Source organism: Stenella coeruleoalba (genome assembly GCF_951394435.1).
Source record: "Stenella coeruleoalba genome assembly, chromosome: 15".
Classification (NCBI taxonomy): Eukaryota; Metazoa; Chordata; class Mammalia; order Artiodactyla; family Delphinidae; genus Stenella; species Stenella coeruleoalba.
The window spans coordinates 52,608,673-52,627,124 of NC_137161.1; the positions used below are offsets into that span (position 1 = coordinate 52,608,673).

Here is an 18,452-nt window from a genome sequence, read left to right on the forward strand (position 1 = left end):
CAATAGCTCTGACAGAGACCTCTGTTTGAACACCTCCAGTGACAGGGAACTCACTACCAGAGAGCATTAACTCTGCTGTTTTGAATACGAGGTGAGGCCCACAACCAGCCACAATGCTCCAGATCTCCTCCTCACCTGCCACCGCACCTTCCCGCAGGAAGCCAGGGACACGCACCACAAGAGTCCCCTAGAGAATGGAGACCGCCTCTCCCCTGATCTCAAACATGCAGCCCCCCACTAACCCTCTGCGCCCATCCACCCCAGACAATTCCTCCTCCCTACAAGGGAACAGATTTTCGTCAATTCTCTTTCCAAATTTTCAGAGCATCCTCTCTATCTCCCACAGGAGGGGAGGCAACGTGAGGCAGACAACGAATCTCTGGAATGTGTACAGCACCACAGCCTTCTCCAATCACTTTGCCATTTCCTCTTGAACTTGATCCTGAGGCTGCCACGGAGACAGGCCGTACCAGCAGGAACCTGTGACCTAGGCCCCCTAATTCAGGAAACTCTGCAGCTGTCACTCCTAGCTCCTTTTCAACACCAGGGGTGTGGTGGGGGAAGAGCTGGTTTGGGGAGCTCATTCCTTCCTACAGCTGCCGGATTCAGGGCCCAACCTGCCCCCCAGCCCCCAGTCCTACCCCTCCTCTCAGCCAGCACACGCTCACGTCAATCAACACCAGAAGCTGCAACTCAGCAGGGCAAGAGGAGAGAGGGGACCAAGGCAGGGGATGGCACTAACCTCACCCCTAGCGCAGGACTTGCAGGGCAAGGGAGGCACACAGAACTCCAGAGAGAGGGAAAAAGACAAATGCCACAAGGATGGTAGCATCCAGGAAAGCACAGAGAGGCAGCCAGATAAAGAAGGACCCATGGGATGGGCTCGGGTGGGATAGGGGAGAGCCAGAGACTACAGTCTCAGGCTAAGGACAGCGTGGCCAGCCAGCTCCAAGAGGCAGCTGGAGGATTTGCATGTGCTTTATGTACTTGTCTGAGGCCAGTTAACCAACAGCTAAGGCGGCCAAGGTCACAGGAAGCGCCCCCCCCACCCCTTTCCACTAGACAACCCTTCAAACATCTCACATAGCTGGTGCGAATGCCCTGCTGACAGGGATGCCCCGAAATCAGGGCAACAAGCAGCATTTATTTATCATAACCCACGCTGTGCCAGGAAAGCATAAAGATGACTCCCAAATATCCATAAAGTACACCAAGAAAGCAAGAATTGGACGCAACAGGAGATGAAAACCACACAAAGGCAGGCACACAAAATGGAGCCATTTGTAAGGCTGATACAAAAGCAAACGGCACTACATACGTAAGTCTTCCCATGTGTGTAACTTGATCACTTGCCAATTCACAGTGTCCTTAAAATAAGAACAAGACAACTGTTCGGGAGAACTGAAATTATTTCTGCTGCTGAGACTCAACAGGAATTTCTTCTGAGGATCTTCACAAAGAGGACACGGTGTAATGTAATGATCCTTGAGATCAGAGCAGACATACATTTCCCATGAGATTTAATCCCTAACAAAGACCTTAAAATAGGGTGAGGGAGGCCACCAGGAACCAAGAATGCCTAGCTCTCTCCCGAAGAAACCATCACCAAAGAGAGTCACACGCTTAGAATGTCCCTCCACAGCCACACTGGTGGCAGAATCAATAGCCTAGCACAATCTATTTGGGGGACAGCATCTACTAAAATATATTCATAATAGCCGTTAAGTTGGAAGCAACCTAAATGTCCACTGTTAGGTGACTGGCTAAACAACTTTGTGGTATGTTCATACAATGCAATATTCTTAGCAATAAAAATGAACAAACTGCTAATATACACAAAACCATACATGAATCTCAAAAAATTATATTAAGAGAAGCCAGACAAAAAGAGTATATATACTGTATGATTTGTATGAAGATCTAAAATAAACAAAACTAGGGAGTTCCCTGGTGGTCTAGTGGTTATTAGGATTCAGCACTTTCACTGCTGTGTCCTGGAGTTCAATCCTTGGTCAGGGAACTGAGATCCTGCAAGCTGTGTGGCACGACCAAAATTTAAAAATAAATTAATTAAATTGACAAAACTAATCTATAGTGACAGAAATTAAAACTGTGGGGAATTCCCTGATGATCCACTGGTTAGGACTCTGTGCTTTCACTGTGGAGGGTGCAGGTTTCATCCCTTGTCGGGAAACTAAGATCCCGCATGCCAGGCTGTGTGGACAAACATAAATAAATAAATAAAACTGTGGTGAGATTCCACTCTACACCTACCAAATTTGCTGGGAAAAAAACTGAAAAATATAATGATCTGACAATATCAAGTGCTGATGAGGTTGCACAGCAACTCCAGTTCTCAAACACTGCTGCTGCAAAATGGTACAGAGCAACTGTACACACACATACATAAGTGAGAGCATGTAAAACTGTAAAATCTGAATAAGCCCTGTGGTGGGCACTGACAGCGATCACCTGGTTTCCATACCATACATTAGGCAAACAAGACGCTAGCACTGGGAGAGGCGGGGTGAAGGGTGCAGGGGGCCTCCCTGTACATTTCTGTACTTCCAAAAATTAAGTTTTAAGAAGCAAACCACTTGAGGGCTTGGTGCGGTGCCGGCTACACGGGCGTATATTCAGTTTGTGAAAATTCACGGAGCCAAACACTTCAGTTATGAGCCCTCTTCTGAGTGTACTTTATACGGTACTTCAATAAAAAGGTTTTTAAGACAGGTTTTGTTGAACTCTGCATTGATCGTGTCTCTCCTAGACCCCTTCCCATCACAAAAAATAAAGTCCAAGCTTCTTAGCGTGGCTTGGAAGTCCTCTACGATCTGGTTCCCACATCGTCTCCACTTCTTCCTCCTCCCAGGCCAGTGTCCGCACTGCCCGCAGGATACCGTGCCCTTTCCGACCCCCTGGCCTGGCTCCCACTTGCCCCCGACGCCCGGACCCGCGGCCGTACCCATGGAGGTGTAGCCAGTGCAAGATACACACAGGGCTCCCAGAGTCGGCAGGAAGAAAGGAATGAGATACTTCGTGGGTAGTTTCTTGCATTCATCACCTGTGCGGAAATGGCAACGTTTCAGACACTGCGGGTTAAAAGGAAACGTGCTATTAAAATTAACGTCTCTTGTTCCTTTCTGACCGCTGCCTCTAGACCGTCGTAAGTCACGTGTGCAGCGTGCCGGACTTCCGCCGGGCAGCGCAGGCCCCACCACCCGTGGCCGCGTCCTCCGAGAGACGCGAGCGGGAAAGCCGGCGAGCGCCTCCACGCGGAGGACACGCAGGAACGGCGGGTTCGCAGCGTTTGCGTGCGGAGCGTGCGTGAGAGCGCGCGGGGCGGGGCCGAGCCTGGGCCAGAAGAGCTTGCAGTCGGGAGCGCGCGAGATGGCCTGAGGCACCAAGGAGCATGCGCACCGAGGGGCGGGGCGGAGCGAGTCCGGGAAGAGGCGGGACGGAGGCCGCGCCCCTGATTCCCGCCGCCTGCTGGTGAGACAGCCTACGGCCGCTGGGCGCGCCACGACAGGTCTGGGCTTGGGGTATTCCCCTGGCCCCGCCCCTGAGCCGCGCCTCTGGCCTATAGGAACTGCGTAGTTCCACAGACACCGGAAGGAGGCGGAGCCTCCGCCTTGCTGGGCCAGACGTCCTGGTTCCATAGCGCCCTCTATTGACCCTCTCAGGAGCTACCTGGAACCCGTCGGACGCGCCTTGCACCTGGCCAAAAGGGGTCGCTCTGCTGGCCTTGGGAAGGGGCGTCCCTGCCCATATCCTAGCGAAGACGGTTCCCTCAAACACGCATTTAATTTATGTAAATATATCTAAATATATCCCAAAAGAGAAAACTACAGTAATAATGCTAAGTGAAAGAAGCCAGACTCAAGCTAAATATGTAATGTCATATACTGTAAATGAATATATTTATAGTATATGACATTTTGAAAAAGGCAAAACTATAGGAACCATAGGAATAGATTGGTCGGTGGTTGCCAGGGTCTGGGTGGACCACAAAGGGACATAGGGGAACACAAGGATGAAGAAACTATATCTTAATTATGGTGATGGTTACACATTTGTCAAAACTCCCACAAGCAAAAACTAAAAAGTGAATTTTTACCGAAGTTAAATTACACTTTAATTTCTTTAAACACTAAAAAACAAAAAGTAGATTGGTGGTTATCAAGGGCTCAGAGAAGGGAGGAATGGGGAGAGACTGATTAATGGGTAAGGGGTTCATTTTGGAGTGAGAAATGTTTTGGAATGAGATAGAGGTGATGGTTGCACAGCATAGTAATGTAGTAAATGCCACTGAATTGTTCCTTTCTAAATGCTTAATTTTAAGTTATGTGAATTTCACTAAAAAAAAGTATTAAAAGTTCTTAAAAAAAAAAAAAAAATGCAGGCTCCTGCCTGCCTTTCTATTCAACAAATTCCTGTCTGGAGGCATTCATTGTGGGGTGAGATGTGAATCAGCTATTCTTCCTCTCTGGCCTCAGTCCCCACGTACCTGTCATGTACCTGAGGAAAAGCAGGTCAAGAGGGACACATTATAAAGCAATCTCTGGTCATGGAGGATTAAGGAATTTAAAGGACCACCTCCTTACCAATTAAGATGTAATGTCCTTGTGCCATTATGATTCTCAACTTTCAGAAGAGAAAACTGAGTCTCAAAGATCAAGTGGTTTGCCCAAGGTGGATCTGATCACCAGCAGACCAACCCCAGGACCTGAGCTCTTAAACACCGCACCATAAGGGAGTGCTCACTTCTCTTCTGCAGATGAGGATACTGAAGTTCCAAGAGGTTACACAAGGTGAGGAAGTTGCAAAGCCTAGGGATCAATCAGGACCACTGAGCATCTTGTGTCCTTTCTCCAGGAGACAGGAACCTATGGCGTGGTTGTTCATTCTCTCCTTGCCTCCCACCAAGGAGGAGTTGGGAGCCACTCACCTCAGCCCCAACACCATCTCCCATCTTTGCAGAATCCCCAGAGTAAACCCAGGGAATCTAAGGACGCCAATTTCTCATCATAACACCACACATAAGTTGGGGGAGTCATCACACTCACCCACATCCAATCCCCTCCAGTGGGCCCAGAGAACACCCCCTACGCTACCCCAGGAAGCCTTCGCCAGCTCCTCATGACAGCACACATCCAGGAGACACAGAATCTAAAAAACAAAGTACAAACTTTATTTTGTTTCTTTATAAAGGCACAGTGGCCTCTTGGTTTTTTCCCCCCACTTTCTTAACAAAATATAATAGCTTCTCCTTGAACACAAAGACCTCAAGATTGTAAAAAAAAACAAAACAAAACAAAACAAAAACAAAACTAAAACCAAAAAAGAACCAACAACAAACAAAACAAAAAGAGAAAGACAAAGACTTTTTTGGGGTGGAAGATGGGAAACCTGGAGGGAGAGGTGGGGGCCGGACAGTGGTGGAGAGTGGCGATTCCTAGTGCTGAGACAGGGAGGGGAGGGAAGAAGGGCAGCAGCAAACCCCAACCGAGAAGCAACGGAGACCCCCGGACCCCGAGAGCCCCAACCCAGCCAGACCCCCAACCCGTGTAAGTGCTTAAAGGAGAAAGAACACCAAAAAGAGGAGGGAAGGGGGAATTAAAAACTGACGGTCATAGGGCTGGCTCTGGGGAGGGCAGAAATACCTTGGGGTTTTGTTTGATTTTCCCTGTTCTTAAAAACATGTTTCAATGAAAAAATGCTTTTTGGCGAGAGAGGCCAGGCACCTCCATGTCCGCTTCCCCAGCCTCCGGGGCCGAGGCCCAGCCCCAGGTGTCCCGGTGCTGCCACGCGCTCCTGCCGCCCCAGCCCCGGACCTTGGGTTGGGTGGCTTCACTCAAAGGTCGATTTACAGTATTGAAAAAGAGGTCATAAAAGAGACCCAAATGATGCCGTAATTTTGTAAAAATTCCTCACTCGTTCACCCTCATGTCTCCCAGTTGCTGCCCCGCCCCCTCCAGCCCCCAGAAGGGAGAGGAGGGCTGGGGGGTGGTCAGGGAAGACCCCCGTTCCCCACTGGCTCCTCCCGGCTCTGGTCCATGGCGTCGCTGTCGGAGGCCTCCGAATCGGAGGCGGTGTCGGAGGCGTGGGCCTCGGGGCAGTTGCGGACCGGCTTCACGATGACGGCTCGACGCTGCTCCTCCTCCTGCTCCTGCCTTTCCTGGGTGCCCTCGATGTGCTGAATCGCCTGGCAGAGAAGCTGCCATGAGGATGGCGGGGCCATGTGGACAGCCACCATCTCCCCCACCACCCACCCCCCCCCCCCAGAAAGGTCCAGAAGCAAGCCTGGCAAAGCAGGGGCAGCCTGCCAGAGTCAGGAGAAAAACTTCAGAAGCCCTCTGCTGAGCTGAAAAAGACTTGGAGGGGAGACAGTGCCCAGCTGCGTGAAGTCACAAGCTTCTTACGCTCACTTATATATTTCAAAGCCTGCCTGTTGGCTTATGGAAGGTCTCTGTTATAAATTTTGTTATTCAATTTTTCGGGTTTACGTGCAACTCAATTTCCAGGGGTTGATGGCCTTTATTCTGTTTGGGCGTTTTGGGTTAATTGTTTCTTTGCAATGTTGTTGGGCCTCCCAAGAGGTCTCTGCCCCAGGCTGGGCACAATAGTGACTTCAGGTTCGACCTTCAGAGCTGACAGTGAAGCCAGGCTTCACTGCCACCCAACCGGTCACTGCCCCCTCCACCCCCATCCCAGGTCCTGGACCAACCCAAGAGCTGGATGCAGGAACTCTGAAAGCAGGGGCTCCGGGAACAAAGGACCCCCCTCAGCAAATGCCACGTGGAGAGAAGGAATGGGGTCTTCCGGGCCATCCAGTCCCCCCTCTCTGCCCCTCACCCCAGATGCAGAGATGGAGACCCATCTGGCTTCCAGACTTCCTCCCCACAAAGCTCAAGCTCTGTCTCAATCCCCGCCAGTCGCCCACTTTCTTATCTCCCCACAAAGGGCCCATTCCCAGAGGACGACCCCCCACGCGTTGCCCCTCCCCAAGCCAGGTACCTGCACAATGGTGTCCAGATTTTGCCGGGATGTTGAAACAGAGTTGATGACCGAGGAGGGGCCCATGGTGACGACATTGATGTGGTGGGAGGGAGGGGGCGCTGGCGCCGGCACGATCACCGTGGGGTGGTGGGTAGGGGCTGGAGTGGGCAGAAGCTGCAAGACAGAGGCCCTCAGTCTTTCTACGAAGGTTCTGGGAGCTGCCCCTTCCCTTCTGTCCGCCACAGAGGGTGTGGGACGGCCCTCCAAAACCATCTCCCTCTGCCCACTTCCTGGAGAGCCTCCACCGATCACCCCAGCCCATCGGCCTCCTTCACTCGCTGGGGGCTGTCCAGTTTGTGACCCCTCCCACCCCTCTTATTTTAAGAATGAAGAAAACGTGGCCTGGAGAGGGGCTTTAGGCTGTCTAAGACTGCATGGCCCTTCCCTCTCCAGAGCCAAGCCAGCACTTCACATCTAACAAATACAGTGGTGGTCGGGAGTTCAGACTGAATTTAGATGGCCAGGGTCCAAATCCTTGCCCCAAACTGCTGAGGATACTGGGTGTGTTACTGAACTTTTCTGTGCCTCCAGTTCCTTATCAGTAAATAGGAGTAATAACAGCTCAGGCCTCAAAGGGCTACAACAAGGATTCAATGGAATAATGTATGCAAGACACCTGGAAGCCAGGAACATCTGCATTACCATGATTTAGGCCCGGGGTCCACCCTGCTAGACACCCAGAGGCACCAACATTGAGTCTGAGAGCCCTGGCCCAGGCCCAGGCCCAAACTGCCCCTCCAGGCACCTCCTGCTCACCTGGGTCCGCAGGTGCTGCTGTTCCCGCTCCAGCTTCTCCTGGTGCAGCAGCCGCACCTGCTCCTGCTGCTGTTGCAGCTGCACCTGCTGTGCGATCACCTTGAGCTTTTCCGGGTACATGTGGGCCTCCAGCGAGCGCACCTGAGGGTGGAACGGCAGGCTCAGGGGTAGGACCCAGGCCACACCCTGGCGCCTCCCCCAGCTCGGGGCCCACAGACTGCTGAGGTTGGCCTCCCTGCCACCCTCGGGGTGGAGACCAAAGTCCTGACCGTAGCCAGCCAGGCCTGCCCTGACTCTGCTCCCCTCCCGTGCAGCCCCCCTCATGCCATGCTCCCTCCCTGCCTGCCTCCAGCCCCAGGCCTTTGCCCATGCTGTTCTCTCTGCCTGGAGCACCCTTCTCCCCTCTCTGCCTGGTCAGCGGTGAGACTCGCCCTCCCACCCTCGGCTCAGGTCACTTCCACAGAGAAGCTATGGGGCGGCCCATCTGGAACCAGACCAGGTCCCCCTCCTGATGCCCACCCATCCGGTGTGGCCTTTATCACAGCTGCATAATTACAATGTGAGAGCCATTGACTCATCTCTCCCCAGGCAGACGGTGACCCCCAAGGACTGGGACCTGTCTGGTTTGCTCCCCACTGGACACCCCTCTCCCAGGCCTGGCACAAAGCAGGAGCTCCCGTAAATAACAGGAGAAAAGGAAGAGAGCTGGACAGCATCCCCCACCTGCCCGCCCACCTGCCTCACCTGCTCCTCCAGCATCATGCGCACCGAGCGCTCCTTGTCCAGCTGCTGCCGCAGCTCGATCATCTCCCGCCGCAGGTCCTCCGCCTTCTCATCTTCCCAGATGTCTGGCGAGCCGATGCCCTCGTCCTTGTCCTCTGCCCGCCGCCGCTTGGGGGATGAGCCGCTCAGCTCCTGAGGACCCCAAGGGGTCGGTGAGTGTGCTGTGACACTGCATACACCACCACCACCACCACCACCACCGGGAGTGGGGGTGGGAAGCTCCATCACAGCCCCCTAAAGCTGTCAAACCCAGGTGCACCAGCACTGGGGAGCCCCAGTGTGCAAATCCACCAGACAGCCAAGGCTGGGAAAGGAGGCAGAATGCACTTGCTTCCCAAAAGTCACCCAGTTCCTTCCAGAGCCCACTCCACTGCACTTGACCCTGGCTAAATCAGGGCCTGGGCAGGAACGCAAGTGCCAGAAGTAGGCAGGTCAGTGGGGAAGAAGGGACCCACAGCCACATCACAGTCCCAAGCCAGTGGTTGGGCCCGGACACACCCATGTCAGTGAGAGGGAGCCAGGAGGAGGGCAGGGCGCTACCTGGATAAAGCGCTTGAGCTGTGTGTTCTGCTGCAGAAGCCTGGTCTTCTCCTGCTCCAGGGAGAAGATGTATTCGGCCGTTTGCTGGAGAATGGCTGCCTGAGGGCAGGAGGGACAGACAAATCAGGGAACCTGGCTGACAGTGTTTTCCGAATCTCCCTGCTCCAGCCCACCACCTCCTCCAGGAAGTCCTCCTGGCACTTGCCCACCTTGCTGAGCTTCTCTCCATCTGTGTGGGGGATGAGGGTCTTGAGGGACTGGAACCCCGCGTTGATGCTCTGCATGCGCCTCCGCTCGTTGCTGTTAGCAATCTCCCGCCGAATCCGCCGCTCCTGGTCCCGCTGAGTCTCAGGGGTCAATGGAATGTTGGCAAGGCTGCGGGGAGGACAGGGCCAGGCTCAGGCTGGGCGCCCTCCATGCCCTGCCCCCAGTGGCCCCTGCCTTTACAATTCATCTCCAGAGGGGCCTAAGTGTAACAGGCATCCCTCCCACTACAGAAGATACCAGCTCTGTCTGATGCTTACACCCCCAGTAGATCGGGGGCTGATGGAGTAGCGTGCTCTGGGATGCCTGGGTGTCAAAATAAGCATGCAGACCCCAGGTCCCGAGCCCAGTGTCTGGCCAGCAGGTCTGAGTGGGGCCCAGAAACCCACATGGCTAAGAATCCCTGTGATTCTGATACAGGTGGCCTCAGGTGATAATCAGAGACACCTGCTCTTGGGACACCTCTGAGCTCCTTGCTATGCACCTAGACCCCCTCCTTCAAGGTCGCAGGCTTGAGGACTGAGGGAGATGTCCCTCCTCCCTTCCCACCCCCACAGCCACAAGCTACTACGTAAGCCCCCAGCCTGGACCCAGACCCTGAGCTAAGGCTTCAAAGACAAGACAGGTACCACTCACTCCAGGAAGAGGACCCGGCCAACCTCCCCTGGGGACAGTTCTCCCTGAAGCCCACCCATCCCAAAAGGCAAGCCCACCCTGTGCCAGAGAATCGAGGCTCCCAGCATGCAGTAGGCGATGTTATTGCATATTATGTGATTGCATCTTGCAGGAGCGGCAGCCAGTGGGGTGAGAGAGAAGGCAGCGAGCGGTAGGGGGCGAGGCTGCCTGCCGAGAGGCATTGGCAGGAGGCAGAGACGGCAGCAGGGCCTGTGGGCCTAACGCCACTGCTCCCGAGAGGTGGGCCTGTGTGTGGCCTGGAGGAGGCATGCTCCCCTTCCAGGCCCTCTCCTGCAACTCCCCCGCCCCTGAACTGATGGCTTCCAGATGCTGGGCTCCCAGAAGAGGCCACCAGCCCCACCCAAAGCCACAGCCCTGGCTTCTTCCTGAGGGGCCCTCCTGGGGTGACCTGGTCCAGGCCTGGGCCAAGAGAGCTCACACCTCTGGGTCTAGGAGAATGGGGAAAGGATTCTGGGCAGCCTTGTTCCATTGGTGGGGGAGCCTGGGCTCAAAGAGGTACGTGCCCAGGCCCCCATGCCCATCCCTAGGCAAAAAGGAGTTTGCTTGGAAACCTAGGAGAGGAGCACATCTGTAACAGCTAGATACAACCAAGGCCTTGCTGGCCCCCCGGCCTGCCCCACCTGTGCCCCCTCAGCTCCCTGAGGGACCCTAAACTCGCTCTTGCCCCCTCCTGGGTCTCTGCCTCCTCTCCCCACAGAGAGGGTGGTCCGCTGGGGGCGGGCTGGGAGCAGGGTCCACATGAGCCGCTGCTGGGTGTCTGAAGCCCTGTCCTCCACCAGCACCCCCAGCATCTCCCTGGGACCCTCCCCAAGATACAGTTCCCTCACAGCACTGGAAAGGTGGCCGACGACCCCTATTTACAAATGAGACTTAGGGCTCAGAGTGGGAGGGACACAATTTTAGGGTCAGACAGCTGGGCATCTGGCTCCCCCACTTCTGAGCCAGGGGCACCTCCCTTCTGTCAGTTTCCCTGCCCCTACAGTGGGGGTGATGGTGAAAAGGGGAGGATGCAGGTCAGAGACCTGATACACAGTGGCTTGCCTACCCCTTTGCAGGCGGGGTGGGGTGGGGGTGCGGGGGTTGGGGGTGGATCAGAACTGAGTCCAGGCTCCTGGGTCTGGCAGTGCCCTCCAGACCCTCTGCGGCAGGTGGATTAAAGACATGGGGAGGGGGGACTTCCCTCGTGGTCCAGTGGTTGAGACTCTGCACTTCCACTGCACGGGGCACGGGTTTGATCCCTGGTCGGGGAACTAGGATCCCACATGCCACACAGCACAGCCAAAAAAAAAAAAAAAAAACTGTAAAGACACAGGGAGAAATATCCTTAGGAAGCCAAGCCACTGAGTGACTGAGATCTGTCTGGGAGCTTCCCCATCCCTGCCCTGGGGAGATACAGGGAGAGACCGCCCCACCCCCCCACTTATCCCACCCCTGGGTACTCCCTGGTGATGCCCACAGGCCAGAGCTGACCAGAGTGGTAAGGGGTCAAAAAGGAGACCCACCTCCAGCCCTGGGTCACCCTGAGTGCTGGCCCTTCCAGAAGGCCCACCTGGAGACCCTAGCAATAGAGTTACTGTTTTAACCTGGTGGTCTCGTGGTTAGGACTTGGCACTTTCATTTGGTGGGCTGGGGTTCAATCCCTGGTTGGGGAACTAATATCCTACAAGCCAAGGGACATGGCCAAAAGAATAAAATAAAATAAAATATAAAAAAGTCTTGAGTTCTTAACGTAATGTGCTAAGGACTCACTTTGCTGGAATTTTCTCACTGAACCATCTCAATCTTCCTCTGAGTTAAGCGGCCTTATGGCATGAGGACACTGACGCTTGGGAAAGGAACAGCTACAGTAAGTGCTGGGGCTGGGACTTGAACCCTGATCCCAGAGCCCTGCTCTTACCCACAGGGCAGAGTGGGCTCTGCACCATCCCTCAGAGCCGGACACCCCGAGAGACAGGTGACAGTCACCCCTGTAGAAAGGATTGAGCATGGGTGTGCACTGCCATCAGGTTAGCTCTTACTATCACTCACAGAACTTTTTATATTTTTCCCTGTCTGACTACCATGGACACCCAGTTGGGTGGCTGCGTGGCAATGAGGAATCTAGGGTCCAAGGTCAGGCAGCCACACCAGGGCACCACAGGCACCTGCAGGAGCCAAAACGAATGCTCTCCTCTGCCACCCAGGGGTGGCACCCTCTAGTGAGGGCTCACACATAACCATGCTTCCCAGAGCCCTGTGTGTGGCCTCAAGAGGCAGCGCCCTGGCCCTCCTGACAAATGGTGGGACAGGACGAGGCCCAGAAGTGAAATGACTTGCCCAAGATCACACCATGAGAGCGGGCATAGCAGGGTACAGCTGCAACGCACCTCCTGCACTTCCCAGCCCCCAAGTCCCACCAACTCCCCAGGCTGAAGCCAGAACTCAACACCCACTGCCCTCCACCACTGCCACAGCCCCACCAGCCAGCTCAACTGCCCATGAAACCTCAGCCCAGGGAAGCCAACGTTCAGCCCCTCCCTTCTCTCCAGGATGCCCACGAGCTTGGGAGACACCAAAGGAGACCACAGGGCCCCAGGCCTGAAGGCCCCAGCCCAGAAGTTCCCAGAAGGAAGGGGCCTGGCGTCCAGGCAGGGAGAAAGGGCCTCCTCATCCTAGCTCTTCCGAATGTTCTATCCTGTCCGCTTTACCACCAAGTCCATCAGCCCAGCCTCCTGGTTCAGGAACCAGCTGCTGGTTAACCTAGTACAGACTTAAGTCCCAGAAAACAGACTTCACCCCAAAGCCACAGTTCCTCATAGGGACTTAGGCTGCCACCAAGGCCAACTCACCTAAATAGCCCTGGAAGTTTCTTTAATAGAATGCAGACTAACCAGGGGTTCTGATGAGTGGAATCATGGCCATCCAGGGGTTCCTATACAGGATGGCTAATTACCATTTCTAGCTGCTACTCTACTAGATAAAGTGGATTTTTCTGCAAACGCCTGAAAGTTTCTTACATTTCTTTCTGAGTTTTGCAGAAGTAAACATGATTTACAGTAATTGTAAGGTCCTCCACCTCCTTCACATCAACTTCAGACCCACCCAGGTGAGCAGTGAGGCCTGGTCCACAGATGCTCTCTCTTACTTGTCTCCCTCCCTGAGAGCCTCAGCAAGCCAGTCTCCTGGGGCTGGGCAGCCAATGGCCAAGTAACTGTTTGCATACCAGCCTCCAGTGCCAAGACCAGAGCTGCCACCCCCTCTACCTGGGTGCCCCCAAGACATCCCCCGGAATAATGCCCACATCCCAACCAGAGGCTCAAGAGCAGGAAGCCGGCTCTTCAATTCTAGATCCAGATCTGTACCTGTTCCTCCTGCCTAGCCCAAGGGCAAACTGGTATCCCCTAATCCCCACACACCCCTGCCCAGCTCCAGCCTCAAATTAGCCACTGAGAACTCTCATTTCACACTGCCCTGAAGTCACTCACACACCCACCACTCAATGTCTACACAGTCAGAGATGGGAAAACCCACACAGGGTTTCTCCCATACCCCCAAAGGAAGACAGGAGGAAGACGACCCTCTCATCAAGGATGCCCAAGGCCCCCATCCTTCTCTCTGCAGCAGGTACTGAAGCAGCCCAGGGCCCCCGCCCATCCCCACTGCTTCTATCCATACACCCTGCCCTCAGTCCCAGAACAAACCACGTCCAGGTTGTTCCCATCAGAAACACCCCCTTCCCACAGCTTCTCCAGCCCCTCAGAGGGAGCCCTGCACTGGGTTCAAGTGGAAACTCCAGCCCTGCCACTTACTAGCTGTGGAACCCCAAGCTTAGCCACTTAGTCTCTCAAAGCCTCAGTTTCCCCATCTATAAAACAGGGGAATACTGCCTTACTTCATAGGGTCGTGGTGAAGTTTAAAAGAAATGGAGGAAAAAAAATAAGGGAGACAGACTGAGGATAACAGGATGCCTTGTTTTTTCAGAGTTTGTACCCAGGATCCCAGGAGAACCCATGGCTCTAAGGAAACTGACTTGTCCTGTAGCACCATGAGACTTCCAGCTCTTAGAACAGGAGCAAGTTCTCGTTCATTGTGGTGTCCTCAATCCCAGCACGAAGTAGGTTCCTCGTAAATACCAGATCAGGGACCCAACACACTCCAAAGTCCCTAATTGTTCTCTAACTCCTTCTGAGGAGAGATGGTCTCTTTCCCCCCTATGGCAGGCAGTAGGTAAACTCTTTAACACCACCATGCTCCTGCTTCTAAGAATCTGAGTGCCACTTAATAGCTACCAGGCACTTTCCACACACATGGCCCAACTTCACAGGTGCTCCATTTTACGGGAGGCTGAGAGCAGTTAGGCAACATGTCCAAAACCACACAGCTTATGTGCGTGCCGCTGTCGGGTACGGCCTCCCGCTGTATGGTACTGTCCCCTCGGGGAGACTGAGGAGAGAAGCAGGGAGCCCTGCTAGTCACTGAGGGATGAAGCAAAGTCCACCAGCCTGAGAAGCGAGTATATCCGGCCAGAAGGCCCCACCCAACCCACACTCAATCCTACCTCACCAGGCAGCTCCTCCTGAAAATGAAAAAACCCAGAAGCCCCAAATCCACACCCAGTGCATGGGCTGACAACTGTCTCACAGCTGGACAAGCTGAGTAGTCCCCGTGCCCAACCCTGGGGCACTTGGTCCCTAAGGGACTGCTGGACTCCTCTGAAGGAGGGCTTGGAAGAGGAACAGGTCAAGCTGGAGTCCTAGTGGGCCGAGAGAGAACGTGGCCAAGGCCCAGGCCTGGCAACCAGAGAGTCCTATGGTACCAAGCCTGCCTGGGATCAGGCCCAGAATGTCCACTCCAGCATCTGGGGCAGCTCAACCCACCTCCTTACTGCCCAGACACCCTCTGAGCAATCAGCAGCTCAGGGTAAGAGCAGGGCTCTGGGATCAGAGTTCAAGTCCCGGCCCCACCACTTGCCCTACCTGTTCCTTCCCAAACCTATCCTCCACCCACACAGAAATCATAAAGCCACTTTACTCAGGGGAAGATTGTGACAATTCAGTGAGAAAAATCTCGCAAAACGAATCCCTACAATGCATTATGTGCTCCAGAATTTTTTTTTCTTTCCACTTATTACAGCTAAGCCCTCCAGGTGGTCTTTAGGGAAGGGCCAACACTCAGGGTGGTGCTGCTGACTGCCCACCACCTTGAACTTAAGAGTAGTTAAGGTGGGAGCCCTGGTGTGTGCGGGAGGCGGGGGTGGGTGGGGGGTGTTGGGGGTGTATACGTGTGCAGCAACCTTCCCCCAACCTGGTTTCTGCAGCCCCTGGTGTCGACCAGCCTGGGCCACACCGCCTGCGGCTCCTCCTCCCTCAATCCCCGCCTTGCCTGCCCAGGACCGCAGAGCACGTGGCCCCAGCCCTGGGGAGCCATTTCGCTCCTAAAGTAGCACGGCAGGAAAAGGGCCACAGGTCCCAAACTTGGACCCGCAGAGAACAACCCACGCAGTATCGCCGTCCCGCAGCTTGTGTTCAATATGCAGAGGCCCAGGCCCTTCTCCTAGCGATCGGAATTGCGGGCGTGTGCATTTTAACAACTGTTCAGGGCGATTCCGCTAACCCATAACTCTTCGGTAAAGGGTATATCTGGAGCAACCCGGGCCAAACTAAGAAAGTGCCTCCTGAGGAAGGCTACGGATCTCGGACCACCCATCTACCCACCCACCCAGCCTGCCGGGCAACCGGACGCTTTCGGTTTATGGCTGGGGGGAGGGGCACGAGATCAGAAAGTTTGCAGCGGAGACCCACGTGCGGCGGGCAGCGGCCTGGTGAGGCTAGGGGCGACCTCTGATGCCCCTCCCCCCAAAAGCCCCGCACCCGGCCTGCCTCGCCCACCCCGCCCGCGGGGTCAGAGCTTTGTGCGGGTAAAGCGTGGCCCAGGCACGCCTACAACTCCCACAATGCCGCACCGACGCGGCACGGAGAACTACTGCTCCCGCGAGGCGGCGCGCTGAGGTCCGCCTACTCCAAGAGGGCTGCAGAGTCACGTCCAGGCCTCGCTAGTAAACAGCGCCCGGGCGCGGGCGGCAAGCTAGCGAGTGGCCGCCAACGTGCCCGGGTCCACGGCGCTCCCGGAGGGCCGCGCCGGCCCCTCGGGTCCCGCCCACTCCCGCACCCCGACTCCAGCACGCCCCCCCGACCCCGCTGCAGCCGCTCCCTGCAAACACTCACACCACCCGGCTCCCCGCCCGCCCCCCCCGCGCTTGGAGCCGCGGCTTAGCTGCATTGTAGCCGTCCGCGCCGCGGCCCCACGCGCGCCCCCGGCCCCCCAGACCCCCTTGCAGGGGGCGCCCAGAGAGAGCGATGAAGGAGGGAGAGGAAGGAAGCCGCCGCAGGAGGGGGGAGGAGGAAGCGAGGGGGGGGGAAAGCCACCAGCACCAAGCATGGCCGGGACTGCTGCAGAACCACGTGGGTCTGTTTGCAATTTACAAACGTCGCGACTCGCCCGCCTGCAGCGGACAAAAGTGACCGGGGCCGCTGGGGGCCCCCACGTTCAGAGGGAGGAGGGTCCCCGAGCGGCCCGAGCCTGGCGCGCAGGGCTGCAGCCACCCCCGCGGCTAAGAAAGGCGAGAGGGTCCGCGGCGCGGGCCATGCGTGCGCACACGCGCGCCTGCCGAGGCGGACTAGCCGGGGGCTGCAATCGTGGGAAGGGGGTGAGGGGGAGGAGGAGTACACACCTACAGAGCCCTCCTATCACTTCTTTCTCTGTTTTCCTGAAATGTTGCAAAGAGGGCACCTTCTGAGTGGGCACCATGAAATACTCCATAGCGATCGGCCCCCCTCCTCTGCACGAGCCAGGTCCCGCGGTCCGCCGGAGAATACAAGATGGAAATCCGAATCAAAGGGCAGCGCCGGACGGAGGTGCAGAATCGGCCGGTCCCAGATGCTGGCTGCGGCGGCGGCGAGGGGAGGGAGGCGGGCGGGAGGGGCGGGAGGGAGGTCTCTCCGGCCTGCCTCCCCGGGCGTGTGTATGTGTGTGTGTGTGTGTGTGTGTGTGTGTTTGCAGCTGATCAGATGTCTGTTTCAAGGCGGGAAACAGCTGGTGAAAACTCAGCACTCCCCCGGCCTCCTTCCGCGGAGTAAGGAATTGCATGTAAACAAAGGACTATTTGCAGCGCCCCCCAGGGCGGCGCGAGGCCCGGGCGAGAGGGGCGCTGGCCCCCGGGGGCGAGTGGTAGCCAGGGTCTGCGCGCCTCCCCACGAGTTCCGGGTGCGGGGGCCGCGGGCGGGCTTGAAGGGCGCGGCGTGAATGGAGCGAGCTGCGGCCGAGCTACATGCGCCACTATGGGTGATGAGGTCCATCAGCTGACAGGTTGGCAAGCGTAGCAAAAAAAAAAAAAAAAAGCCAGCCACAGCGAGGAAACCCAGTCCGCGCGCCCGGGGTCCGGCGGGGACTGCTCCGTGCAGGGTCTGCGCGCTTGGCGGCCGTCGGGGGGCGGGGGTGCGCAGCTGGGCCCGGCGAAGGCGAAGGCGGCCTGAGGTGCTGCTCCGGGCTTTTTTCTTCTTCGGTTGCAACTGCACAGAGAGGAGCTGCTCTGGCGCGCTCCCTCCGAGCCCAGGGCCCCCTGGAAACTTGCGTCATAGCCACCACTTCCCACATGTAACTTGGGGCCGACTTCAGAGGCCGGCCAGCCCCCTCCCTCACTCGCTCCCTGCCTAGCTGCCCGCCACTGCCCGCCCAGCCTGGGTTCCGGAGCCTGGGAATCCCGGAGCCGGGGAGGGGAGGGCAAAGGGGGGCGCGCCGGGCGCCTCGGATCCCAGGGCTGCCTTAGGAAGCAGGGGCCCCAGCGGGGAGGGAAGGGTGGAGGCGGGCCAGGACAGCAGCGGCCCCGGAGGCGGGCTGCCAGCGCGGCTGGGAGGTTTGGTGGATGCTGCCGGGTCGCCTCCTATGCCCCCTCGCTTTACCCCTCCTCTGGGAGGCTGGACAGCAGGCGGCACGCCCTAGCTTGGCCCGGGCAGGCGAAGGCTGCATCTTCCCATTCAGGGCGAAGCCAGTGCGAGACTTGCTCCCCCGCCAGGGTGCGCTCTCTACTAGGGGTGAAGGCCTGGAGCGGGTAAGGGAGGGACGCCTTGGCGGCGAGTTCCGTCCGCCCTTCCCGCGTCCCCTCCCCTGGCTCCTGGAGGTTGGCCCCTGGCTCAGGAAGACCGCGCTTGCCTTGGAATGTCCTCCCTCCTGCCCACCGCCTTTCCCAATCCCATCCGCCTTCCAGGTTCCGCCCAAATCGCGCCTCCTAATTGAAATACTGCTACTTATAACAAGGATTACTGTTATTATTAGGAAATGTTATGGTTATTAGATATTCGGAGCACCTTGTAGATGCC

The 18,452-nt window shown here is 56.4% G+C and overlaps 1 protein-coding gene across 4 annotated transcripts; it reads right to left on the reverse strand.

Moving 5' to 3' along the window:
- Positions 1–5,242: 5,242 nt before the first annotated feature.
- TFAP4 (transcription factor AP-4) lies at positions 5,243–18,268 on the reverse strand. 4 transcript variants are annotated; one of them, XM_079946200.1, is made up of 7 exons: positions 16,867–18,268; positions 9,348–9,513; positions 9,139–9,237; positions 8,560–8,730; positions 7,816–7,956; positions 7,018–7,173; positions 5,243–6,217 (listed from the first exon to the last, which is right to left on the reverse strand). In XM_079946200.1, the coding sequence occupies exons 2-7, from the start codon at positions 9,420–9,422 to the stop codon at positions 6,011–6,013; spliced, it is 849 nt and encodes a 282-aa protein (XP_079802326.1). In that variant the 5' UTR covers positions 9,423–9,513; positions 16,867–18,268; the 3' UTR covers positions 5,243–6,010. The 4 variants fall into 4 exon arrangements, with proteins under 4 accessions (XP_079802326.1, XP_079802325.1, XP_079802324.1 ...); XM_079946199.1 differs by having other exon boundaries at positions 5,243–6,205; positions 16,808–18,268; XM_079946198.1 differs by having other exon boundaries at positions 16,808–18,268.
- Between the last annotated feature and the right edge of the window lie 184 nt (positions 18,269–18,452).

Bases quoted from the DNA above. Each gene is read 5' to 3' on its own strand.
- TFAP4 (XM_079946198.1), bottom strand. From the start codon at position 16,896: ATGGAGTATTTCATGGTGCCCACTCAGAAGGTGCCCTCTTTGCAACAT. The intron at 7,957-8,559 runs GTGAGGCAGGTG...TTCCACCCTCAG, and splicing joins GCATGATGCTGGAGGAGCAG to GTGCGCTCGCTGGAGGCCCA. The intron at 7,174-7,815 runs GTGAGCAGGAGG...TCTGTCTTGCAG, and splicing joins AGCAGCACCTGCGGACCCAG to CTTCTGCCCACTCCAGCCCC.